This window comes from Natator depressus, chromosome 2 (assembly GCF_965152275.1).
Source record: "Natator depressus isolate rNatDep1 chromosome 2, rNatDep2.hap1, whole genome shotgun sequence".
NCBI lineage: Eukaryota > Metazoa > Chordata > Testudines > Cheloniidae > Natator > Natator depressus.
The window spans coordinates 259,958,329-259,978,263 of NC_134235.1; the positions used below are offsets into that span (position 1 = coordinate 259,958,329).

General features: G+C 56.6%; 1 protein-coding gene across 1 annotated transcript in view; it reads left to right on the forward strand.

Moving 5' to 3' along the window:
- Positions 1–404: 404 nt before the first annotated feature.
- Positions 405–19,935, forward strand: part of LOC141983387 (uncharacterized) — a 55,252-nt gene continuing 35,721 nt past the window's right edge. Inside the window, exon 1 of the mRNA XM_074946472.1 lies at positions 405–718. Within this exon, the coding sequence (XP_074802573.1) occupies positions 643–718 (76 nt within the window). The 5' untranslated portion in view covers positions 405–642. The remainder of the gene's footprint in view (positions 719–19,935) is intronic.

The following is a 19,935-nucleotide window of genomic DNA, read 5'->3' on the forward strand; positions in this document are numbered from 1 at the left end:
CGGGCCCACGCAGGTGTGAGCCTCGGGGCTGGCGCGTCGCCTTTCCACGGCTCCTTGCCGCACAGCCCTCTCGCCTCCGCCGGGCCACGTGCCCAGACCTAGGGCAGCCACCGGGCCCCGGCCAGCCACCGAGCCCTCCTGCGCTCCGAGGAGGGGGCAGCGTCAGGGAGCTGCTGTGGCCCCGGCTGATGCAATTACCCTGGAGGGAAGCCGCGGCTTTGCACGGTGCAGCCAGCGCGCTCAGTCGCTTTCTCCTCCGTCTCTCCCTCCTTCCCCCCGCCCGGCTCTGCAGTGCCTGGCACACACCCTGCCTCTCTACAGAGAGGAGAGGGGAAGAGAGAGAAAAAATCCTGCTGACATCATCCAGCATGACAGGGCTCTTCGAGCAGCAGCAGCCCCGTCCCCCCCCTCCCGCGCGGCACTAATGCACTGGCTCTCGAGGACCGCTACAGCGCAGCCTCCAGCCACATCTTGGGGCTGTGGGGGGAGGAGGGGGGCAGGTCACAGAGCCCATTCCGGTCTGCCGAGCGACCGACGCACTGTCCTCGCTGATTAGCCGTGGGATTCCTGCCGGGCCCGGAGAGCGAGAGCGCTGGCTGCAGCCGGAGACGCGCACGGGGCCTTCCCTCTGGATGACAGATCATGCCTGGAGAATCCGCCAAGGCTGAAGGGGCTCTGCTGCAGACGGACCCCGGCGGCCTGTGCCCGGCAGAGGCAGGTGAGTGCGGAGGGAAGCCCGGGCATCTCTCCTGGCGCCGGGAGTTGGCGAAGTGAACGCGCGCCCCACTGGGGAACAGCCGAGAGGTCTGGGGGCCGGGGGGTCCCTGACCTGGGTGTGGAAGCAGCTCCCCACCCTTAATACCGGGAGCAGACAGAATGGCCAAGAGAAAAGGGGGGTGGGAGGGAGGGAGGAGGGTTTGGGTGTAGAAAGGGCGGAGGAGAAGGGGCTGGGTGGAGGGGGGAAGATGGTGTGGGGCTGTACCCCAGCGGTGAGGGGCTGGGAGAACGCAGTGAGCAAACTGGAGAGTGGCAGAGGAGAGAACCTACCTAGCAGGATAATAACAGAGGGGCTTGTGTTTGTCTTGGGGGAGATCAGAGGGGCTTTAATGTGGCGGGGACCTGGGGCCTTAACACCGACATTAGCAGCCGGCTTGGGGCTGGGGGGCCAGCAGAGTTTGCATTCTGGGGGTCTCTGCTGAGCCCGGTTATGAGGCAGGGGAGGTGGCTGTCATACACATCCTTTCTGGGGACACGGGTGACAATCGGGGCCCAGCCCCTTCCCCGTCTGCTGGGGGAGCTCACCAGGGACCCAAAGCATCCTGTGAACTTAGAGCACAACGCACTGCTCAGCTGTTTGACGTGATGCTCCCCCTCCCGCCCCAAGCCCGGACAAGCTGTCGGCTGCACTGACCTTCCTGCTGGGCTGAGAACATGGGGGCAGACGTCTCACAGGGCAGCCCTCCGCACCCACGCTCCCTCCTTAGATCTCCAGGCCCTCGGTATGCCTGTCCTCATTGTGCAAAGAGGGAAACTGAGGTACAGGGAGATGGCAAAGTCTGGTCAGCGACAGGGCTGGGTCTCGCCTGACTCCCAGGCCAGCACCTGCCCACTACACTCCCCTGCCTCCCCGGCACAGTGTAGGCCTGAGGTCAGTATTTGAAGGGAACATGGGGTGGGGCTGGAGGGCGTTTCCCTATCCTGCAGGGGAGGGGGGTAATTCAGCCTCCGTCAGATGTTTCCCAGGAGCCAGTGTCCGATCCCTGGACTACACCAAAGGAATATGCCAGACCTCCGGGTTCCCTCTTGCCCTTCCCACCCATTCCCATCTTGTTTACCAGCGCCCAGGCCCAGCTTCCTGCTGCGTCCAAGCGTTCATGACAGCCGCTGAATGGGGTCAGTCAGTGGGTTTTCCTGTTTGAGCCCTTCTCAGTCCAGTGAGCCTGAAAGTCATTCCCAGCCCCGCTGACTCAGCTGGTATTTCCAGGGCACCTTCCACCCACTGATCTCAGAACCCTGTAGTGGACCCAGGCACCCAGCTCCATCCTGGGTGCTCAGTCAAGATCACTAGCCCCATTTTATAGATAGGAAAACTGAGGCACCAGGCAGTGCGGTGACATGCCCACAGTCAGTGAAAAGGGACAGGACAAGAACCCAGGAGCTCTGGCTTAGTCTGAGGCCAGGGCTTGAACCGCTAGAGCACGCTCCCTCGTGACAGGGCAGTTGTGGCCCTGGGACAAGCTGTGCATTGTGATCCCTCCCTACGCCTTTCCCTGCCCTGATCCCGGTGCTAACAGTACCCGCCCCATCATGGACCTGCAGCCACTGAGCTCTCACTCACGCAAAGCACACAGGTCACCGCTGCCAGGCCTGGCCCACATCCTAGAGCAGCAAGGGGCCAGAAGCGGGTGGGGAGGGGAGGGTCCGGGGCTGCGTGACAGAGCTGAGGACAGGGGAGAGGTGCTACAGAACTGTGCCAGGGGCCTCCAGAAGCCACAGCCCCATGCAGAGCTGACACGAGGGGATTCCCTTCCCAGACGCATCGTCTCTTGTCAGAGGCTCGGATAAGAGTCTCCAGCAGCGCCTGCTCCTCAGCTCTCTCTGGTCTCCTTGGAAAGGCCAGCGGCACCGGATCTCTCCCCTGCCCTGCATGTGGGCCTGGGGGGCGTTTCCTCACCCCACCCCACCCCACAACGTCCTCGCTGAGCAGGGCTGGGCAGGGGCAGCCCCAGAGGCCTGAGCAGTGCAGTTGTACCTGGACCTGGCAGCTCCCTCCCCTTCCTCCGGGGACCCAACACCATGATGTGTTTGCTCTGGGCATTGCCTTGAATGGCGCACACACACACGCATGTCCCAGCCGTGTCTGGGCTGCCAGGACAACTCCTCCAGTGACAGGGAGGTCGGGACCCACCAGATGGGCCTGTCCAGTACCGTAAGGGCTACATACCCGCTGTATGTGAGGGGGATTTTTCCCCATTAGCAGGCAGGCAAAGGTCAAACCACTGGGCATAGCTTTGTATGTTTCCGTGTGGAGCTGTGCTCACCGCTCCCTGATGGGATGGCTCAGGGGAGTGTCATCTACTGGTGAAAGCAGGGGCTCTGGCCTGAGGCTACGTATTGTGTGTTTGGTGTGTACAGCACTGTGTGGAACACAAAGGGCCATATGATCCCTGCCCCGAGGAGCTCCGGGTCTAAACTGGACAGGCAGAGCCCAAAATCCAGCACGGACCTGGACTTTCTATCCCCAGCTCTATCACCAAGGCTCTGTGGGACTATAGCCACATCCCTCTCTGTGCCTCAGTTTCCCCATCTGTAAAAGGGACAGCACTGACCTGTGACACGGGGGAGTCAGGGGAGGAGTGAGAGTTAACTAATGTATGTTTGTAAACCCCTGGCAGAAAGGGACTAGAGACAGGCAGTGGGTTATTATTAGTAAAGTGTGTGTGTGTGTGTGTGTGTACACACCAGGATGTGCGTCTCCTGCTGTGTAGTGGGTGTGTACAGATGTGCATGTATCTGTGTGTGCCTGTTTCTCTGCCCTTGTGGTGGGTGTGTACACAGATCTCTGTGTGTGTGTGTGTGTTTGTCTCTGGTTGTGTGGTCGGTGTGTATAGATCTGTGTGTGCATGTATTTCTCTGCCCTTGTGGTGGGTGTGTATAGAAGCGTGTGTGTGTGTGTGTGTGTGTATGGTGGGTGTGTACACCTGTGTGTGTGTGTGGTGTGTGTGTGTCTCTCTGCCTGTCTGATGGGTATGTATAGATCTGTGTGTGTGTGTGTGTTTGTCTCTGCCTGTCTGATGGGTATGTACAGAGGTGTGTGTGTGTGTGCGCGCGCATTTGTCTCTGCCTGTCTGATGGGTATGTGTGTGTTTGTCTCTGCCGGTGTGGTAGGTGTGTACAGATCTGTGTGTGTGTGTGTTCTTGCCGGGGAGGAGTGCGTGCATCGGCAGGGGATGGTTTGGAGGCACCTGTGTGTTTATTTCAGTTATCTGGGTTATCTGGGTATCTGACACAGCATTTAAAATGTCTACAAACCCACCACTGAAAAAAGCCTGACAGCCCAATTATTGCCAGGGTGGGCACAGGGCGGGAGAGAGAGATGGAGGAAACCCGCTCCTGGCGAGAAAGGCAAGCAGCCGCCTTGCAACAAAAGCAGCTAAGAGAAGAGAACATTAAAAAGCCAGGGGCTCTGGACTGAGAAGCCCCATCTCCATCCTCTGGGACAGCAGCTTCTACGCCCCCTCACACCTGCCATGGTGGAACATAAGGCAGAGAGGGCCCATCAGGTGGACCAGAGGACTTCAGGCTTTAAATCCCCACTAGGCCTTGAAGTAAGCTAGCTTAGAACTGAGGCAGTGTCCTTTTCCTCTCCTGGAAACCTTTCCCCAGTGTACTGTGGGGGCAGCCTGGCTCTGTGTATTGGTCACAGACAGGGCCTGCAAGGGTTTAAGCCCTGAGCCAAAACCCAATGAAATCAACAGAAAGGCTGGCTTAGACTTCAGTGGGCTTTGGATCAGGCCCTTAGTGAGTTCATCAGTAACGTGTGTCGATGAATGTGTGCAAGTGCGTTGTTCAGCACTGAAGGGGTTAATTTGAAATACATCCTGAAAAGGACTCTGGAGATTTTAGGCCCCACTTGTCCTGCTCTAAAATGATTCTAACCAGACTTATGTGAGGGGGGTTCGCTGGGTTTGATACATCTAGTTGAAGGGGACGTTGTCAGGTCTGCCTAGGCTCACAATGTAGATCTGGGGACAGTTTCCGAGCTGGAGAAAGATCCTGATTTGTAACAAAGTGATAAAGGGAAGAGCTATAATAACATAACAAACCTCCTCTTAACTGGGACAAGGCACCAGAGCCTGGATGTGAACCTGACAAGAAACAAACATGAAACTGACTAGCCTAGTTTCATTGTCCCAGCTGGGAGAAATTCCTTTTTGCTTCAACAATCTCCTGTTATTTGCAACATAGATAAGGAAGTGGGCTTTTAACTATGTGGAGCCCAATGCTGCAACCTTTTCTCACCAGATTAATACCCACGCAAATACCGCCCTGGCCTCAGCAGGGCCACGCACATAAGGATTACTTGCAAGAGAAAGGGTTTGCAGGGCCCGGAGTTTTAACCTGACAGTGCCTCTTTAAAAGAGAAAAAACAAACCTGCCACTTTTTCTGCTGAAAAACAATCATCATTTTAAATAACCAGCAACATAATAGCTTGTATTTTTTGTGGATCCTAAAAAAAAAAAAAAAAAAAAGTGTTTTCTTTGCTGGATTTGCAACAAAAGCAACTAACTAAAATCACAACCCCCATCCCAGAGCAGTGCTGACTCCAACATCAGGCGATATGGCTGGTGCTGCATAGACAAAGAGGGGCCATTGCATAGAGTCACAGATTTTAAGGCCAGCGGGGCTGATTCTGATAATCTAGCCTGATCTTCTGTATCCCACAGGCCACAGACCTTCACCCTGTTACTCCTGCATCGAGCCCAATCCCTCGGGGTTGAATTAGAGCGTGTCTTTTAAAGATACCCACTCGTGATTTAAAGACCCCATCCCAAAACCTTAATGCATGCCAAGATGCCATTGAAGGGGGAAATGTTGTTAAACCCCAACAGCTGTGTTCAATGTTAAATGATCTCAAACCAGGAGTGATCTTTGTCCCACCCCCTTTCCAGCCTCATAAGTAAAAAACCCTGAGTTTGCCCAAGAATAAAGCATAACCCACTGGCCTGAGTGTGTTACATGTCGCCCACTCTCTGCCTGAGCCACACAGACTGTGAGGCTGTTTTATCTCTCAGCCGGAGAGCTCAGTTCTTTAGCAAGCAACCCATGGTCCCTAGCTTTGCAGCAGGTTCCCATTTCAATCCCCAATGGTGGCCTGCCTCTAAAATCAACATGGTTAAGGTTGTCGATAAGTTGGATAAAAATCCACGGAAGAATTTGCAAAACAAATGGCCTCTAAAATCTTCTGTGATATTGTTGGTTGTTTTCCCCTTGGCGGAGGATGCTCGAAGGTCCTAGGGCACTCAAAATAGATACACGTATCGCTCTTCATTCCCACATACTGCATATACAATAGGCTGCAATCGTTTCACTCCCCACTGAGATGGAGCCACCTCTAAGGTGGAGGACACCATTCCAAACAGGACATGGGAGACTAGAGGGGGAGCTAACCGGCCAGGGAATTACTCCCTTTGCTCAGGCAGTAGCCGCTCACCTGTTCAGCCTCGACAAGCCCAGCTTCCAGCCCCTCTGATGGCTGAAGTAGGATCCGCGATATTTATAGAAGGACGTTACGGCAAATCCCTGTTGTGTTGTGACAGGCCTTGAGGGCTTGGCAATGACCAGGCATAGCATGGGGATCGTGGTTGTAAGGTCTCAGCTGAAAGATCTAGTAACCATTCCATGGCTGGAGAAGAGTTTATGGCCGTGATCAGGAGTAGAACTCAGGACCTTCTGCTCCAGACCCACAGGCATAGGCGCCGACTCCGTGGGTGCTCTGGGGCTCCAGAAAAAAAATAGTGGGTGCTCAGCACCCACCAGCCACAGCTGTTGGGTGGGGCTGCAGGTCAGCTCGCGGGAGGCGCTTGGGGGAGGGTGGAGAGCAGTGAACGGTGGGCAGGCGGGCGGGGGCGGGCTTGGGGGAGGGGGCAGCGTGGGGGCAGGAAGAGGTGGCGTGGGGGCGGGGCCTCAGGGATTGGAGGCGGGGCCTCAGGGGTGGAGCACCCACAGGGGAAAAATAAACATCAGTGCCCACGCCCGCAGGCCCCGAGCGATTAATCTGAGCTGAAAGAGAACCCCTGAGAGCTGCCACTGCATCCTGATTTGTGGGGCCTGCAGAGGGCTGCCTGCTCACTGGCCCGCGAGTGAGCCTGCCTCTCCAGCTAGGAGAGAGGGCACTGGTACGCTGACACCCAGCGGGAACACCCACCTCTCTCTCGGCCAGAGGGGCGAAGGCGCGAGTGCGTCCTCCCAGGATTTGGGTCTGCCGCGCGCTCTCCTGGGAGGGAGTCGCTTTCCGCCCAGCCTTGCTCTGGGCGAATCCTCATTTACGCCCCAGATGGTGCTAGGGATGGCACAAAGCAGGCCTCTGGATCGGAGCCCCCCTCGGGGGAATTCAGAGCTGGCCCCCAATTTGCAGCGCAGGCCCATTGCTCCTGGCTGCCGGCGGCGGGAAGAGGATCCCGAGCAGGCCCGGCGGTGCCTATGCAGCAGGGGAACGGCTGGGCGGGAGCAAGGAGAGAGTGCTCCAGTTCTGCTCAGAGCTGGGCGCATTCATTAGTCAGGGGCCACTTTTCACCGCAGACGGGAAGGGCAGGGGAAGTGCTGAGGGGAGGGGCAATTTTGGGGGGGGGAGGGGGGCGAAATCTCCTCCGCCCTCCCCAAAAGCTTACTGTGGGATTCTTGTCCCCTAGCCCGGGAGCCAGGCATTGGAAATATCGCCTCGGTGTCTTCCAGAGAGCTCAGATCAGTAATGAACCTACCCGGGCTTCCCACCCGCTCGGCCAATGCAGCAGTGTCTGACTGGCAGCCCCCCGGCTAGTCCACAGCTGGGTTTCACCGCGTCTTCCCCGGCGAGCGGCCAGGAGATGGGAAAAGGCCGAAGGAGCAGCTCTTCTTCTGTTCCGCTCCAGACTTTTCACTTTGCATTTGGGGGCAGCTTGAAGGGGGGCCGGGCTCCGCTGAGCCTTGGCCTCTTTTCGAGATACCCTCCCTTTTTCCCTAACATCCCCGGGGGGTGAATTCAGGGCGGGTGGAGGTGCCTGGCTGCCCGGCCTGGAGCTCTCGTTAGCCCCAGAGCTGGGGCAGCACAGACAGCAGCCGGGCTCGCTTCCCCCACACGCCGCCCCTGCTCAAGGGGTCTCAATCCAGGGGCCCGTCTCCGGGGAGAGTGGGGTTCAGTCCCCATGGCCCAGCCAGTCCGTGGCCTCTCTGCCAGCAAAGGGGCTGATTTGGGGGTATCACAAGGGCTCAGGCGAATACGGAGGTTTTTCTAAAGTGGCTCAGAATGTAAAGCCAGGTTGAGGCCTTTTCCTGTCATGGTTTTGCCCTTATTAAAAATGGCCTCCATTTCCCACTGTTCTCAACAGGACTGAAGCCACATATTGCCCTCAACCCAGATGGCCACCATTCTTTCCTCTCCCCCTCCCACCATGAAAAGATGGCTGCCATCTCCTGTTGTCCTCAGTGGGCAGGAAGCCAAGCTGCCCTCAGAGGAGATGGCCACTGCCCATGGCCTTGTGTGAGAAGCAGGAGGCAGTGAGGGGCCACAGCAATGTGGAGGTGCAGGAACTGAGTGAGGGAAATGGGGGCACTGAAGAAAGGGTGGGAAGACAACTGAGGGGCAGGGGAGTGCAGCGAGGAGACGGGAGACAGAGAGGGCATCAGGGAAAGTGGGGCGCAGGATGGAGGCTGGAGAGAGGGGCCATGGAGTGTGGGAGGAGATCACCAGATCTATGCCCCGGCACAGGAAAGTGGCAAGCAGCCCAGAGAAGAGAGATGGGCAGTCCCTTTAATGAGGAGCCAGCCCAGAGCCCAGCTGGGTCTGCCATCGCTGCACTGATTCTGCAGGGCGCCGTCTGGGATGGGCCTGGTTGTTCCCCCCAGCAACTCGAGTGAAGGGAGCCCAAACCCGGCAGGAGCTGGGTGGGGAGCACAGGCAGGAGCTGCACCTCCCGAGCATGTCGCCCTGGTTCCCTGGAAACCTCTCCCGGCACAGCAGAGGGGCTGAGCCAGTTGTGGATGGGCCCAGAGTCTAGGACCAGGGCACGCTCCCCTCCTACCAGCCAGGCTTCGGCTATGCAAGCTGATAAGTGCAGTGGGCAGCCATACGCCCCACTCACTCCGCGAGGAGCTCTGTCCTCCTCTGTGGGTGGCTGGTTCGCAGACAGAGGATGGGCCTTGGAGCTCAGGCACCAGCGGCTCGCTCGTCAAGATCCAGAGGCCCCAGCTTCGAGCCCCAGTGACCCAGCCGGGGACACAGCCTTCGGTGGGGTCAGTGGAGTTCCAAGCAGCATTAACTCGTGCATTAGGCTGGAGGACAGGGGTGGCAAGCCCCCCACAGCAGCCCCTGTGCCAGGCTACCCCAGTGTCTGCAGGGTTCATGCCCCCTCAAAAGCTGAGCGCATTGGTGAACCTTACGGGGCTCCCCACACCCTCCATCCCTGCTGCTGGCCATTGGTTCCTAAAGTCAAGGCAACTGGTCCCACAGAGCCCTCGCACCCTAGGGGAAGGGAGCAAGAAGATGTCATGCTGATACCCCAGATTATAGTTGCACAGGGGGCCTCAGGGATGGTGAATGGGAGTAAGGCCAGGCTCCTCCAGCTTTTACACCACTGAAGGCTGCAGAGTTACACCAGAGGGGGATCTGACCTGCAGACCGACTCATGAGATAAGCAGCTGCAGACAGGCTAGGGTGTGATCCCTCTAACAAAGCAGGCTGATGGGTCCAGAGGCAGGCTAGTTGTGTGGTTATGACACCAGGCTGGGACACAGGCAACTGGGGCTCACATCCAGGCTGCCCTTTCCAGGGGTGCTGGAACGGGGGGGCCATGGCCCCAACACTTTTAAAAGTGGGAGGGCTAGGCCCTTCCGCTGTTTACTGGCTGTAAGGGCAAGCCACAGCAGGAGGGGGCAGAGAGGAGCAAGTGGAGGGCGGGGTCTTAGGGGAGAGAGGTGGCATGGGAATGGGGTCTTGGGGGAAGGGGCATGGGGGGCAGTGCCTCAGGGGGAGGGGCAGCGCAGGGGGGCGAGACCATGGTTTGGGCACCTGTGGTCCCCCACTTTTAGGGTTCTGCCACTGCTCCTGGCCTTGTCTCTCCCCATCTTCCCAGGGGCCATGTCAGCAGTGGAAAGGAATGGCCTTGCTGATGGGGTGAGCATAGGGAGACCCAGTGGCCAGCTAGCTTGGGGCAGGGAGTCCTGCTGGCTTAGCAGGGCTCAGAGCTAGCCGCCCACCGAGCTAGTTGAGTGCAAAGGAGCCTGGCTGCACCGCTTGCTCACAGCGGCATAAGCTAGTTCTCCTCTCCATCTGCTTTTGCTTTAGAGGCCTGGAGCAGCATAAGAAGTTGGGTGGGAAAGTTTCTCCACATAGCTCTGCTGATGCTCTTCAGTCCTGACCCGCAGCCCCCTCTGCTTTCCAGACTTGGCCCCTTGCACCCCCACTCACCTCACTGCTGAGCCTCACCTTGCACCGGTGAGTCTCCACCCAGCCAGCTGCCCTGCACGGTGGCTGGGAGACGTGCAGAGCTAATCAACCTGGATCAGGGACAACCTGCCTTGGGCTGCCTCCATCTCAGACCTGGCCACTCGAAGCAGCACGGAGCCTATTTAGAGTGGGACATCTCTAAAGGGGATCAAAGCTGCTACAGAAAGTGGGGCTGGCTATTCAGGGGGGCAGGGAGGATGCTCTGCCCTCTAAGTCAGTACTGAGCCACTGCCCCAGCCCAGTGGAGGGGGGCCCTGCACTGCTGAGATGGAAAACTAAGGGCCCATGTCCCGCTCTGAGCATGATACAATGTGCACAAGTTAGGGTGAATCCGGCAGGTCTTTACATCCTGCTCCCCTAACCTCCTGCGGCCGGTTCAGCTGGCTACAATATTCCTCTTCACTTCCTGTCCTAAACACCCTCAAGCCCAGCGTGGCTGTGAGCCGCTGAAACCCGCTGGAGGTCGGAGCAGGCTGGAAAGAAACCCCCCCCCCCGGGTGGGAATGCGCAGTTGGAAGAGTCCGCGGTTAAGGCACTCGACTGGGATCCAGCAGATCTAGCTTCAGTTCTTCCTTCTGCCACTTGGCAAGTTACTTCATCGGGCTGGGCCTCCGTCTCCAGCCATACACTGGAGCTACTCAGCCTTTTCGCCCAGCTGTTGTCCATTTGGGCTGTAGGCTTGGCGGGCCAGGGCCTGTCTCTCGCTATGTATTTGTGCCCAGCACCATGGGGCCTTGGCCTCGGGTGCATGCGGAGGTTGGCATGTAACAGACACAACAGTACAAGCTAATGCACCCCATCAGCCCTAACGTCTCTCCTTCCCCTGGCCCTCATCCTGCAGCCCCAGCCAGGCTGCGTGTCCTCAGCCCCCCCATCCCCGTGGGCCAGCTACTGACATGGGGCCCCGGAGGCTAATCAGCTGCCTTGGCCCATCCAGCCTTTTCCCGACGCCCACCTCGAGACAGGAACGACAGAGGCAGTCAGGGGTGAACCTTCGCAGTCCATAGCCAGGCTCAGGTGTCCTCCGACCTGGCAGCTCCCCATGGCAACTGGCCTAGCAGCGCCCATATGGCTTCACAGCTTGTCTTGTGGGGAGGGGGCACTGTAACCTAATCCTTTTAGCAGCCTCTTTTCCTCTGGAGCAGAGCAGGAGAGGGTATTTTACTGGCCAGCGAAACACAAGGTCCAGGCAGAACAGAGGGGGTTTGCGCTCCCTGACTGAGGTGTGGGCAGAAAGCGACATCCCCGAGTCCCCATATGGCTGAAGAACAACCCCCCAAGCCATGGGGAAGCGAACCCAGCAGCCCGCCCTCGATAATAATAATTAGCAGGTAACGTCTCCCAAGCGCTTTGGCAACATTAGCTAATTAATCCTCCCGCCCTGCCTGCTTTGGATTATCCACCTCCTCCCTGAACAGATGGGGGAAACCGCGGTCCTGAGAGCAGGTGAGCGTCTGGCTATGGAGGGGGCTAATTTACTGGCTCCTTCCTTGGGGAGAAAGCGAACTGCTGGCCTGGTGGATTCCCAAGGACACAGAGCCATGGTTACGAGTGCGAGGGGAGGACACCACTGGGCATTGCTCTGCTGCAGCCATTGCTCTGAGCACGCTCCTGCAATGTGCACGGTGCTGTACGCCTTACATACGCATCCCGGCCTCTCCCTGCTCTGTGCTGGGCAGGCTGCTGGGCAGCTCTTCGAGTGGCTGCTCCATGCTAGATCACACTAATGCCACTACGGGGAAAACCCTGACAGCCAGGCCAGATTTAGCTGAGACCTAATTGCTTAAATTGACAGCAGCTGGTCCCCAGGGCAGGATGCTGCCTTGAGTGGCTCATAGAACGTGGGCCCAGCGGCAGAGCTTGGGTTAGCTCAGCCCTAGAGATGGTCTTCTCTCAGGCGGGGTGGTGGATTAGCTGGCTCATTGCTTGTTTTAGACCTGGTGCAGTGACTAATGCACTGGACTACGACATGAGCTCTAGCCTTAGTACTGCCAGTAATGACTTGCGTGACCATGGGCAGGTCACTTCCCCGTTCTCTGCCTCAGTTTTCCCATCTGTCGAATGGGGAGCCTGACACCTTTGTAAAGCGCTTTGAGAACTGGCAATACAAATAATCAGGGTGGCGCGAGCTGGGATTACGGATATTCCTGGGCCGCTGCACCAGCCCCGTCTTTCTTTCGGCTGACCCGTTTGTTCCCGGTTCTCTAGCTAGTGTCCTGTGGGAAGAGAAAAGCAGGATCAACTTGGTTCTACATTCTGGGGCCCCATGGGATTGTGGCAAGCCCACCGGCCCAGCCCAGCCAGTTTGGGTTCTCCAGAGGGGCCCCCTTATGTCATAACCCTGCCCCCCCAAGCCATCCATGGCTTTAGGGCCCGAAGACAATCCCCTGTTCTGTGCCTCTGACCCCAGGGTTTCCTAGATTCCAAGGCCAGAAGGGACCATTGTGATCATCTGGTCTGACCCCGTGCACAGCCCAGGCCACAGAACTGGTCCCAAATAACTCCTAGAGCAGAGCTAGGATCTGCTGCCCTGATTGTCTCACCCCTAGCAGCTGGGAGAGCCCCCATCTCTGAACAGGCCTCCATTTTCCGGCACCATTTTCCCTGCTTCGCCCAGAAATAGGCTCGGGATCTTCAGGCCCCACTGCCCGGCTCCAGGCCGGCCATATCTGGCCTAGCTCTGCTCCTGCTTATTCCTCGGTTCCTGGGCAAGGTATAGAGTGTCTGAGTGGGCGGCCACGGCTGGGCAGACAGGATGCCGGCAGCAGGTGCAGCAGCTCTGGCATAGACCTGCACAGCTGGGATCCTGTGACAGGCTCCAGGCTGCTTGGTTAATGGCAAAGTCAAGGTGACCGCCCTGCCCCAGGCGGCCGGAGGGAGGACAGGGAAGCCCTTGGCTCGGCCCTGTAGTACCAGGAGAGGCGGTGGGGTTTGGCTGGCCACTCCCCGGCCTTGGGAAATGAGCATGTGGCTGGGAGCTAGCAATCCCCAAGGACTAGTCCCACCGCTGTCACTTAATACCTTGAATTGCTAGAGCACGACAGCATTTAATTCTGACCCCGACGAAGGGCAGCAGCGCAGTGACTGGGGCTGTGACAGGATCTAGCTACACTGGGGTCAGGTGAGATTCAGGGAGGTGACGTTACCATTCACTGATGGAGCCTGTGCACAGCCCCAGGCAGGAGATTGGCAGGGCCCCTCTTATGTGTGAGAGGAAGCACGGTTTTGTGTTTACAGAAAAGGATGAGGAATCCAGAGCTTTGGAATCTATTCCTGACTCTGCCACTGACTCACTAGGTGACCTTGAGCAACTCACTGCCCCTCTCTGCCTCAGTTTCCCCATCTGCAAAATGGGGATAATGATACTGGCCGACCTCACCGGCGTTTGAGAGGCTGAGCTAACTAACGTGTCTCACCTGCTCCGGTTCTCTGGCAACAGTTGCTATGGTGAGACCTGTGAATGGAAGGTGTTCTGGAAATACAAAGCCAAGGCCTGGCCATCCCCGCTGCCACCTTCCTAGTATTTATTCCTGGGCTGGAAAGACTGCAGCCATTTTAACCCTTCCCCTTTCCCAGCAGCCAGGCTTGCTAGTGCTGAAAACCTCTTAAGCCCCTCCATACCCCATGGCTCAAGCTGCATACACACTGCTGTGGAAACCAGAGGCCAGGTGGTTTGAAATGTTGCATCACCAGGCGCAATGCCATAGCAACAGATTCTGAGAAACCCTTAGCAGCCCAGGTACATACCAGTGCTGCGGCTGTCAGCTAGCCAACATGCTTGTCAAAGGCACATCTCTCCGTCTCGTGGAGGATGCCAGGGGTACGAGGTCAGAATTAAGTTGATTTGGGTACCTTACCATGCATTCACACTTGTTCTTTTTTAAATTGTGAACCTCACTTCGAATGGGCCAGCTTTCAGCTTGTGTTTCGTTAAACGACATTCATATTTTCCCTGTAAGTCCCTGCACTATATTGACTGCCTTCACCCCAGCCCCTGTGTTTTGCCTAGCAATGTATATGACATAAAGTGCTGTATACATCTGATCCAAAGTGAACCCTGGGCTACAGCCCCAGCAGATATTTCAGCGATAGGCACGGTACAAAAAAAATCTAGGCAGAACAGAATGGGAGTTTGCTTTTTGAAATGTGCCATGCTCCCAAGACCCATTACGGGGTGACCTTGGACAGGTCGTGTCCCCTCCCTGTGCCTCGGTTTCCCCATCTGTATAATGGGGATAATGATACTGCCTTCCTTTGTAAAGCACTTTGAGATCTACAGATGAAAAGCGCTATAGAAGGGCTGGGTATTATTTTTTCTGCCAACATCTTTCAGCACAAGGGAACTCCATCGAAACTATGCTCAAGAGTCACTTCAGTCCTCACTGCAGGGCAGCCACCTCTGAAGAGAAAGGCAGTAGCTGAATGACAACACGCAGCCATGTCCTATGACAATTTCGGTCAGAATAATTGAGTCAATAAAAACCACAGGGGAATTTTGGGAGGCAGAATGTAGTTACCCAAGTTGGAACAGAGAAAATAACTTGGCAGGATGCCCTTTAACTAGTTCCCTCTGTAAAATCTGTGGCATTGGTATGGGAAATCTGAACGGCAGATGAAAACCTGACCCTTGCGACTGTTAAGGTTGACATAAACACATCAGCCCAAATACTGGGTGGAAAGACATGACGGAGCTCTGAATGCACAAAGCTAACCAGGATAAAGGCAGGTGAGGGGTGTCTCCGTAGGTTTTCCAATAAGTACAGAGCCAGGTCATTGGCTAAGGTGGTACAGCTTCGTTCTTCTCCCACCTGCATCAGATAACCCAGAGTTTAAGTAAAGCCTTGAGCTGGGGCCAATCTTGCCAGGACAAAGGGAGGTTAGGACTGGGCCCAGCTGTAGGTTAAAATCCTCAGCCAACCAGGTGGATGATGCTGGTTGGAAAGGGGCTGTTTCTCCTGTTTGCCTAGTTTGAGGCCAGGCGTATAGATTCACCGATCCCTTAGCTCAGCCTATTGCACTGACAAGCAGCTTGGGGAGGTGGGCAGAACTTGGCTGGAAACTCATGCAGCAATGGGCCAAATTGCAGCCCAAGGTAAGCAGCGGCAGGCTCCGGGCTAAACCCGTCGGCATGAGCTGCAACCCTTTTGCAAACCCACCCCATCACAGATGGGTGCAAAGGGAGGTTCCTTTGCTGCTCACACCCATTTTCTGTCTCACCTCCACCACCGCTGACTTTGGCTCATAGACGTAGTCACCCTTGGGCGGAGCTACAGCAGGGTTGAATCTGAGCCATAATCACAGCGCTGGCTGCATTTACTAGCGCATGGCTCCGAAAACCTGAGCAGGCTGTTTATAGCAGGCACCCCCGTGGACACCCCCTGGGCCTTAGGGAGCATTGCTGAGCGAACAAGACAGATTCACCACAGCGATCCAGGGAAACCTACATGTCAGAGCCGGTTCCAGAGATGTCCGTTCTCTCTGGTTTGGAGGGGACACCCGTACGCCCTCTCCCAAGTGCTCTGGGCAACACCCACCTCTTAAAGAGCCAGGCTTGGCAATGGGGCAGCCCAAAGACTTCCTTGCCAGGTTAGGTCTCTGGCTGTTCCCATGGATCTGCACTCACCCCGCAGCTCCGCTTCCCTGGTGTGACAGGGGTTTGTGCCCAACATGCCTCTTCCCAGGATGCAATGCAAGAGTCACCACATTCCAAGCCCCAAGCCGCGGGGATGGGATGGGATGTTCAGCAGCATGCACTGTAATACTCTATGGAAGTGACCCATGTGACTTAGCTTTTCTATGGCGCCTTTCATCCAAGGATCTCAGAGTGCTTTATCAATTAAACAGGCCCCAGAAATAAGGCTTAATTCAGCCTCACAGTGATAGCTAGCTATGTAGGTAAAGCCTCACTGTTAATTGGTTTTATATAGGGAAAGATTAGTCCAGTCATCACTGAAATGCAGCCACCTCTGGGGTGGAACAGGGCAGCTGTCTAACAGCCCACATGATGTAATGGTGAAATGGGGAGCGGGGACTTTACAAGGGAGAATGGAATTACCTACATTAAGTTTAGGCAAGACACTGAAGCAATGCTTACAAGGAGTTGTGATGAAGTGGGACTGTTCTTAATGTTTCCTCTGAATAGTGTGGGGGTGCCTCAGTTTCCCCTATGCAGTTCTTAAGTATCTAGGGGGTGGGATAAGGGTGTATGATCACTGCAGAGCCCTAGAGGGCAGGTGTGTGCAGGGGTCTGGACACAGAGGATGGCCGACACCCTGTTTCCTGGCAACTGATGGCCTGGCCCTTTCCCCCTGCAAGGTGAGAGCTAAAGGGTTGGAGAACAAAGGAGTCAGGTGACCTCCTGGCCTGGGAAAGAAACAAAGCCCAGAGGAGGAGGGGCTGGAGGGATTTTCAGTTTGGGGCTGGCTAGGACATGGAGTGAAGTGCAGACGTGGTTGTCTGGCTCACTGCCCTCCAGAATGGACCCAGCTGAGGGGTCCTGTTCTCTGCACCTGCAAGCTCTGTTTTAGACCATGTTCCTGTCGTCTAATAAACCTCTGTTTTACTGGCTGGCTGAGAGTCCCGTCTGACTGCGAAGTTGGGGTGCAGGACCCTCTGGCTTCCCCAGGACTCAGCCTGGGCGGTCTCGCTGTGGGAAGCACACGGAGGGGCAGAGGATGCGGAATGCTCCGAGGTCAGACCCAGGAAGGTGGAAGCTGTGTGAGCTGTTTGCCCTGCGGACAGGCTGCTCACCGGAAGGCGACTGCCCCAGAGTCCTGACTGGCTTCATGGGGAGCAGTTCCAGAGCATCGCCCGGGCCCTCCGTGACAGGAGTCTCATGGGATTTTCAATGCCACAGGTGGTCAGAACCTTATTTCAAGACCCCTCCCCAAAAAACCCACCAGGTTAGCCATGGCACCACCCTGCGCTGGGCTGGTGGCTCAGTGTAGTGCAGCCTCAGAGAGAGAGAAGAGCAACAAAGCCATTCTCAGGTGTTGCTGCTGGTGGCCCATCCACCACCTCCCCCAGCCCAAGCTTGCTGAGTGTTGGAACAGGGCCAGGGCTCCAGCAACCCCACCCTCACACCGCTCAGACTGCCTGGGGAGGCCGAGCTAGAGGAGCCCCATTGCCCTCTGCAGGGGTCTGGAGCCCAGCTCTCCTTCCTCAGAGCATGTCTCTGGAACCACCTCTGACCAAAAGGCACGTGCTGGGGGATGATGGAAATACAGCAAGGGTTCAACTCCTGGGGAAAAGGGCAATTGCCTGCTCCCACTTATCTGTTCCCCTCAGTAACAACATCCTCACTCCCTTCTACGCCTGTACTGGTGCCCAGTTCCCCCAAGCGAGGTGACTCTCACCAAACCAGCTAGCCACCTCCCTCCATTGCACTATGCCCCTACAGCCCCCCTCTTCTTTCCTTTACTGCTCTACAATAAGCTGTGGTTACATCCCACAACACTGGAACTAGCCTAGCAACAGGGAGAAAGGCAGCATAGCCAGGCCTGAAAGGACCTAAAAGCAGCAGGAAGGGATAAAAAAATTTCCCTCTTAAAGCTACCAACATGGTTTATATAAGGCAGGATTTTTAAACCACGCCCCCTGCCTCCCAGAAGTCATTGCAGCCCTCAGGCTCCACCCCTTCTCCTACCTGATAAAAGCTGGTGTCCTGGCTGGCCCTGTAGGTTTCTAGGGGATGATAGACTCCTCTTAGTGGCTATTGATTTAGAGAGATTAAAGGGGGAGACGCAGCCTAATTCTGTGCTGAGGCTACTGCAGGGCCCTACCCTTCCTGTTAGAGGGAGGGGGACTTCACTGCTTTAGCCCAGCTCTGGTTGGAGGGGGCTCTTTTCCTCCAGACTGGTGAAGACAAAGGCTCTCTGAGTTTCTAAAGGTACTGGGCTTGGTTCCCCAATGTATTCAGGAGTGAATCAGCTGCAGCCAGTCACAGGTAATCCCAAAGCACTGGGGTGAGGTGGGTGCTGGGAGTTAACTGGTTTTTGTTAATGGGCTATGCAGTCTTGCCTTTCTCCCCCATGGGGCTGGGGGGTCAGCTGGGCAGATGCCACAACTTGTGGCTGTTGAATGGGCTCTGGAATGAGTGGCTGGTCCCAGTTCTTGCTCAGTGGAAGTGTTGCTCACTGTTTCTCTAGTGGTCTTGGGGGTTGGCCTTGCCCTATAGGAACTTGGTAGTGGGCCCTGCATTGGAGGGGTTGGGGTGGGGGATGCCTACCTAGTGGTCTCTTTGCTGCCGGCTGTTGAGCCCAGCCCTGAATTGGGGCCAGAGGCTTCCAATGCTCTTTTCCCAGCCCCGTCCTTGCTGCAGGTGCTAATGGGGTGATGCACTGGTGCTGCTACACCTGGGGCTGTGCTGGGAGCCGGAGAGTCTCTGCAACTGTGACAATCTGGCTGTACTCAGCTGGAGCTAGGGGTGTTGCTCAGAGTGACTGGCAGCTCCTCAGCCGGTGGGGTGGGGAATTCAGGGTAAGGATCAGCTGTCACTGCAAGAGCCCCTGAGCCTGTCGGAAGGGCCCTCTGTCTGCCCTGTGGTGTCTGGGAACCAAGGTGTCTCCGCAGCCCCAATGGCTGCCAGTGCTCCAGTACATAGGCTGCCTGCCTCTCAGGAGTTCACACCTGCAGCTCCCACTGCCCCGTCCAAGGTGTAATCCTCGTTGGTGACCTTCCTGTGGTGATGCTGCAAGCAGAGGATTAGACTCCCTTGCTTTCCAGGGGGCATCAATAGTTCTCTAAGCTCCTTCTCTGAGCCATGTCCGTTTCCCCCTTTGCCTGTCCTAGGTGGCCCAGCTGCTTCGGAGCCCTGGGGGGTGGGGGTCTGTATGGGGTGATGCTCGATGGCCGACTCCTGCATGTCCCAGCGCTGTGCACTGCATGTGTAACCCACACCTCCTGGGTGTGGTGCTCTGTCCCATCTACTGGCACTGAGACCACTTAGCTAAGGCTGTAGCAGACTCCTTAATCGCTAACAACCAGCTGGCTTTTAGCTCATGCAGTAGAGGCTCATGCACTCAGCTCCAGAGGTCCCAGGTTCGATCCCGACCACCAGAGTCTGATGGTGTTACACATGCTGCTCTGTTGGTCAGGAGCTGGCTGGCCTGTGCTCGCTGCAGCCTGCCTGGGCAGGAAGCTGAGGTGCTGGAGAGTGGCACAAACAGCCCAAGGAGACACCAGAAGTGGGGCTCCCTTAATAAACCTCCCAGGCTAGCTGTGACTTGGCCTGGCAGCCTTGAGGCTGGAGCTCTGAGCCGCTATGTGGGAGGAAACTCCTCCCCACAGCCCTTGCCATCCAGGGGGTGTGAAGCGAGGCCGGGGCTACTGGGAGTAGCATAGCACCATCTCAGCCCTGCCTGTCCCTGGCCTTCCTACCCCCTTATATACCTCAAAGCACTGTAGGTGCAGTTTAAGATCCAGTATCCTGGGGCCGTCCTGCTGTGAGGGTAGAGACTCTGGAGTGAAGCAGGGATTGGTTTGGCACTGGGGTGGGAACCCTCCATGCAGGGAGTGAGGCTAATGACTCGGTAGGTCGCCTTCTCTTTCTGGGTCAGGTCAGAGCTGCTGTGTGAGCCTGCGGTGACGACTGCCACGAGTCTGACAGCTCATGGTACTTAACACAACGGGGTTTGTCCCCAGTGTCTTGGGCAGACTGTGCAATAATTGTCCAGCTAGATTTGTCTGGGGCTTCAGCTGAGTAAGGCACCTGTCACCACCTCTCCACAGG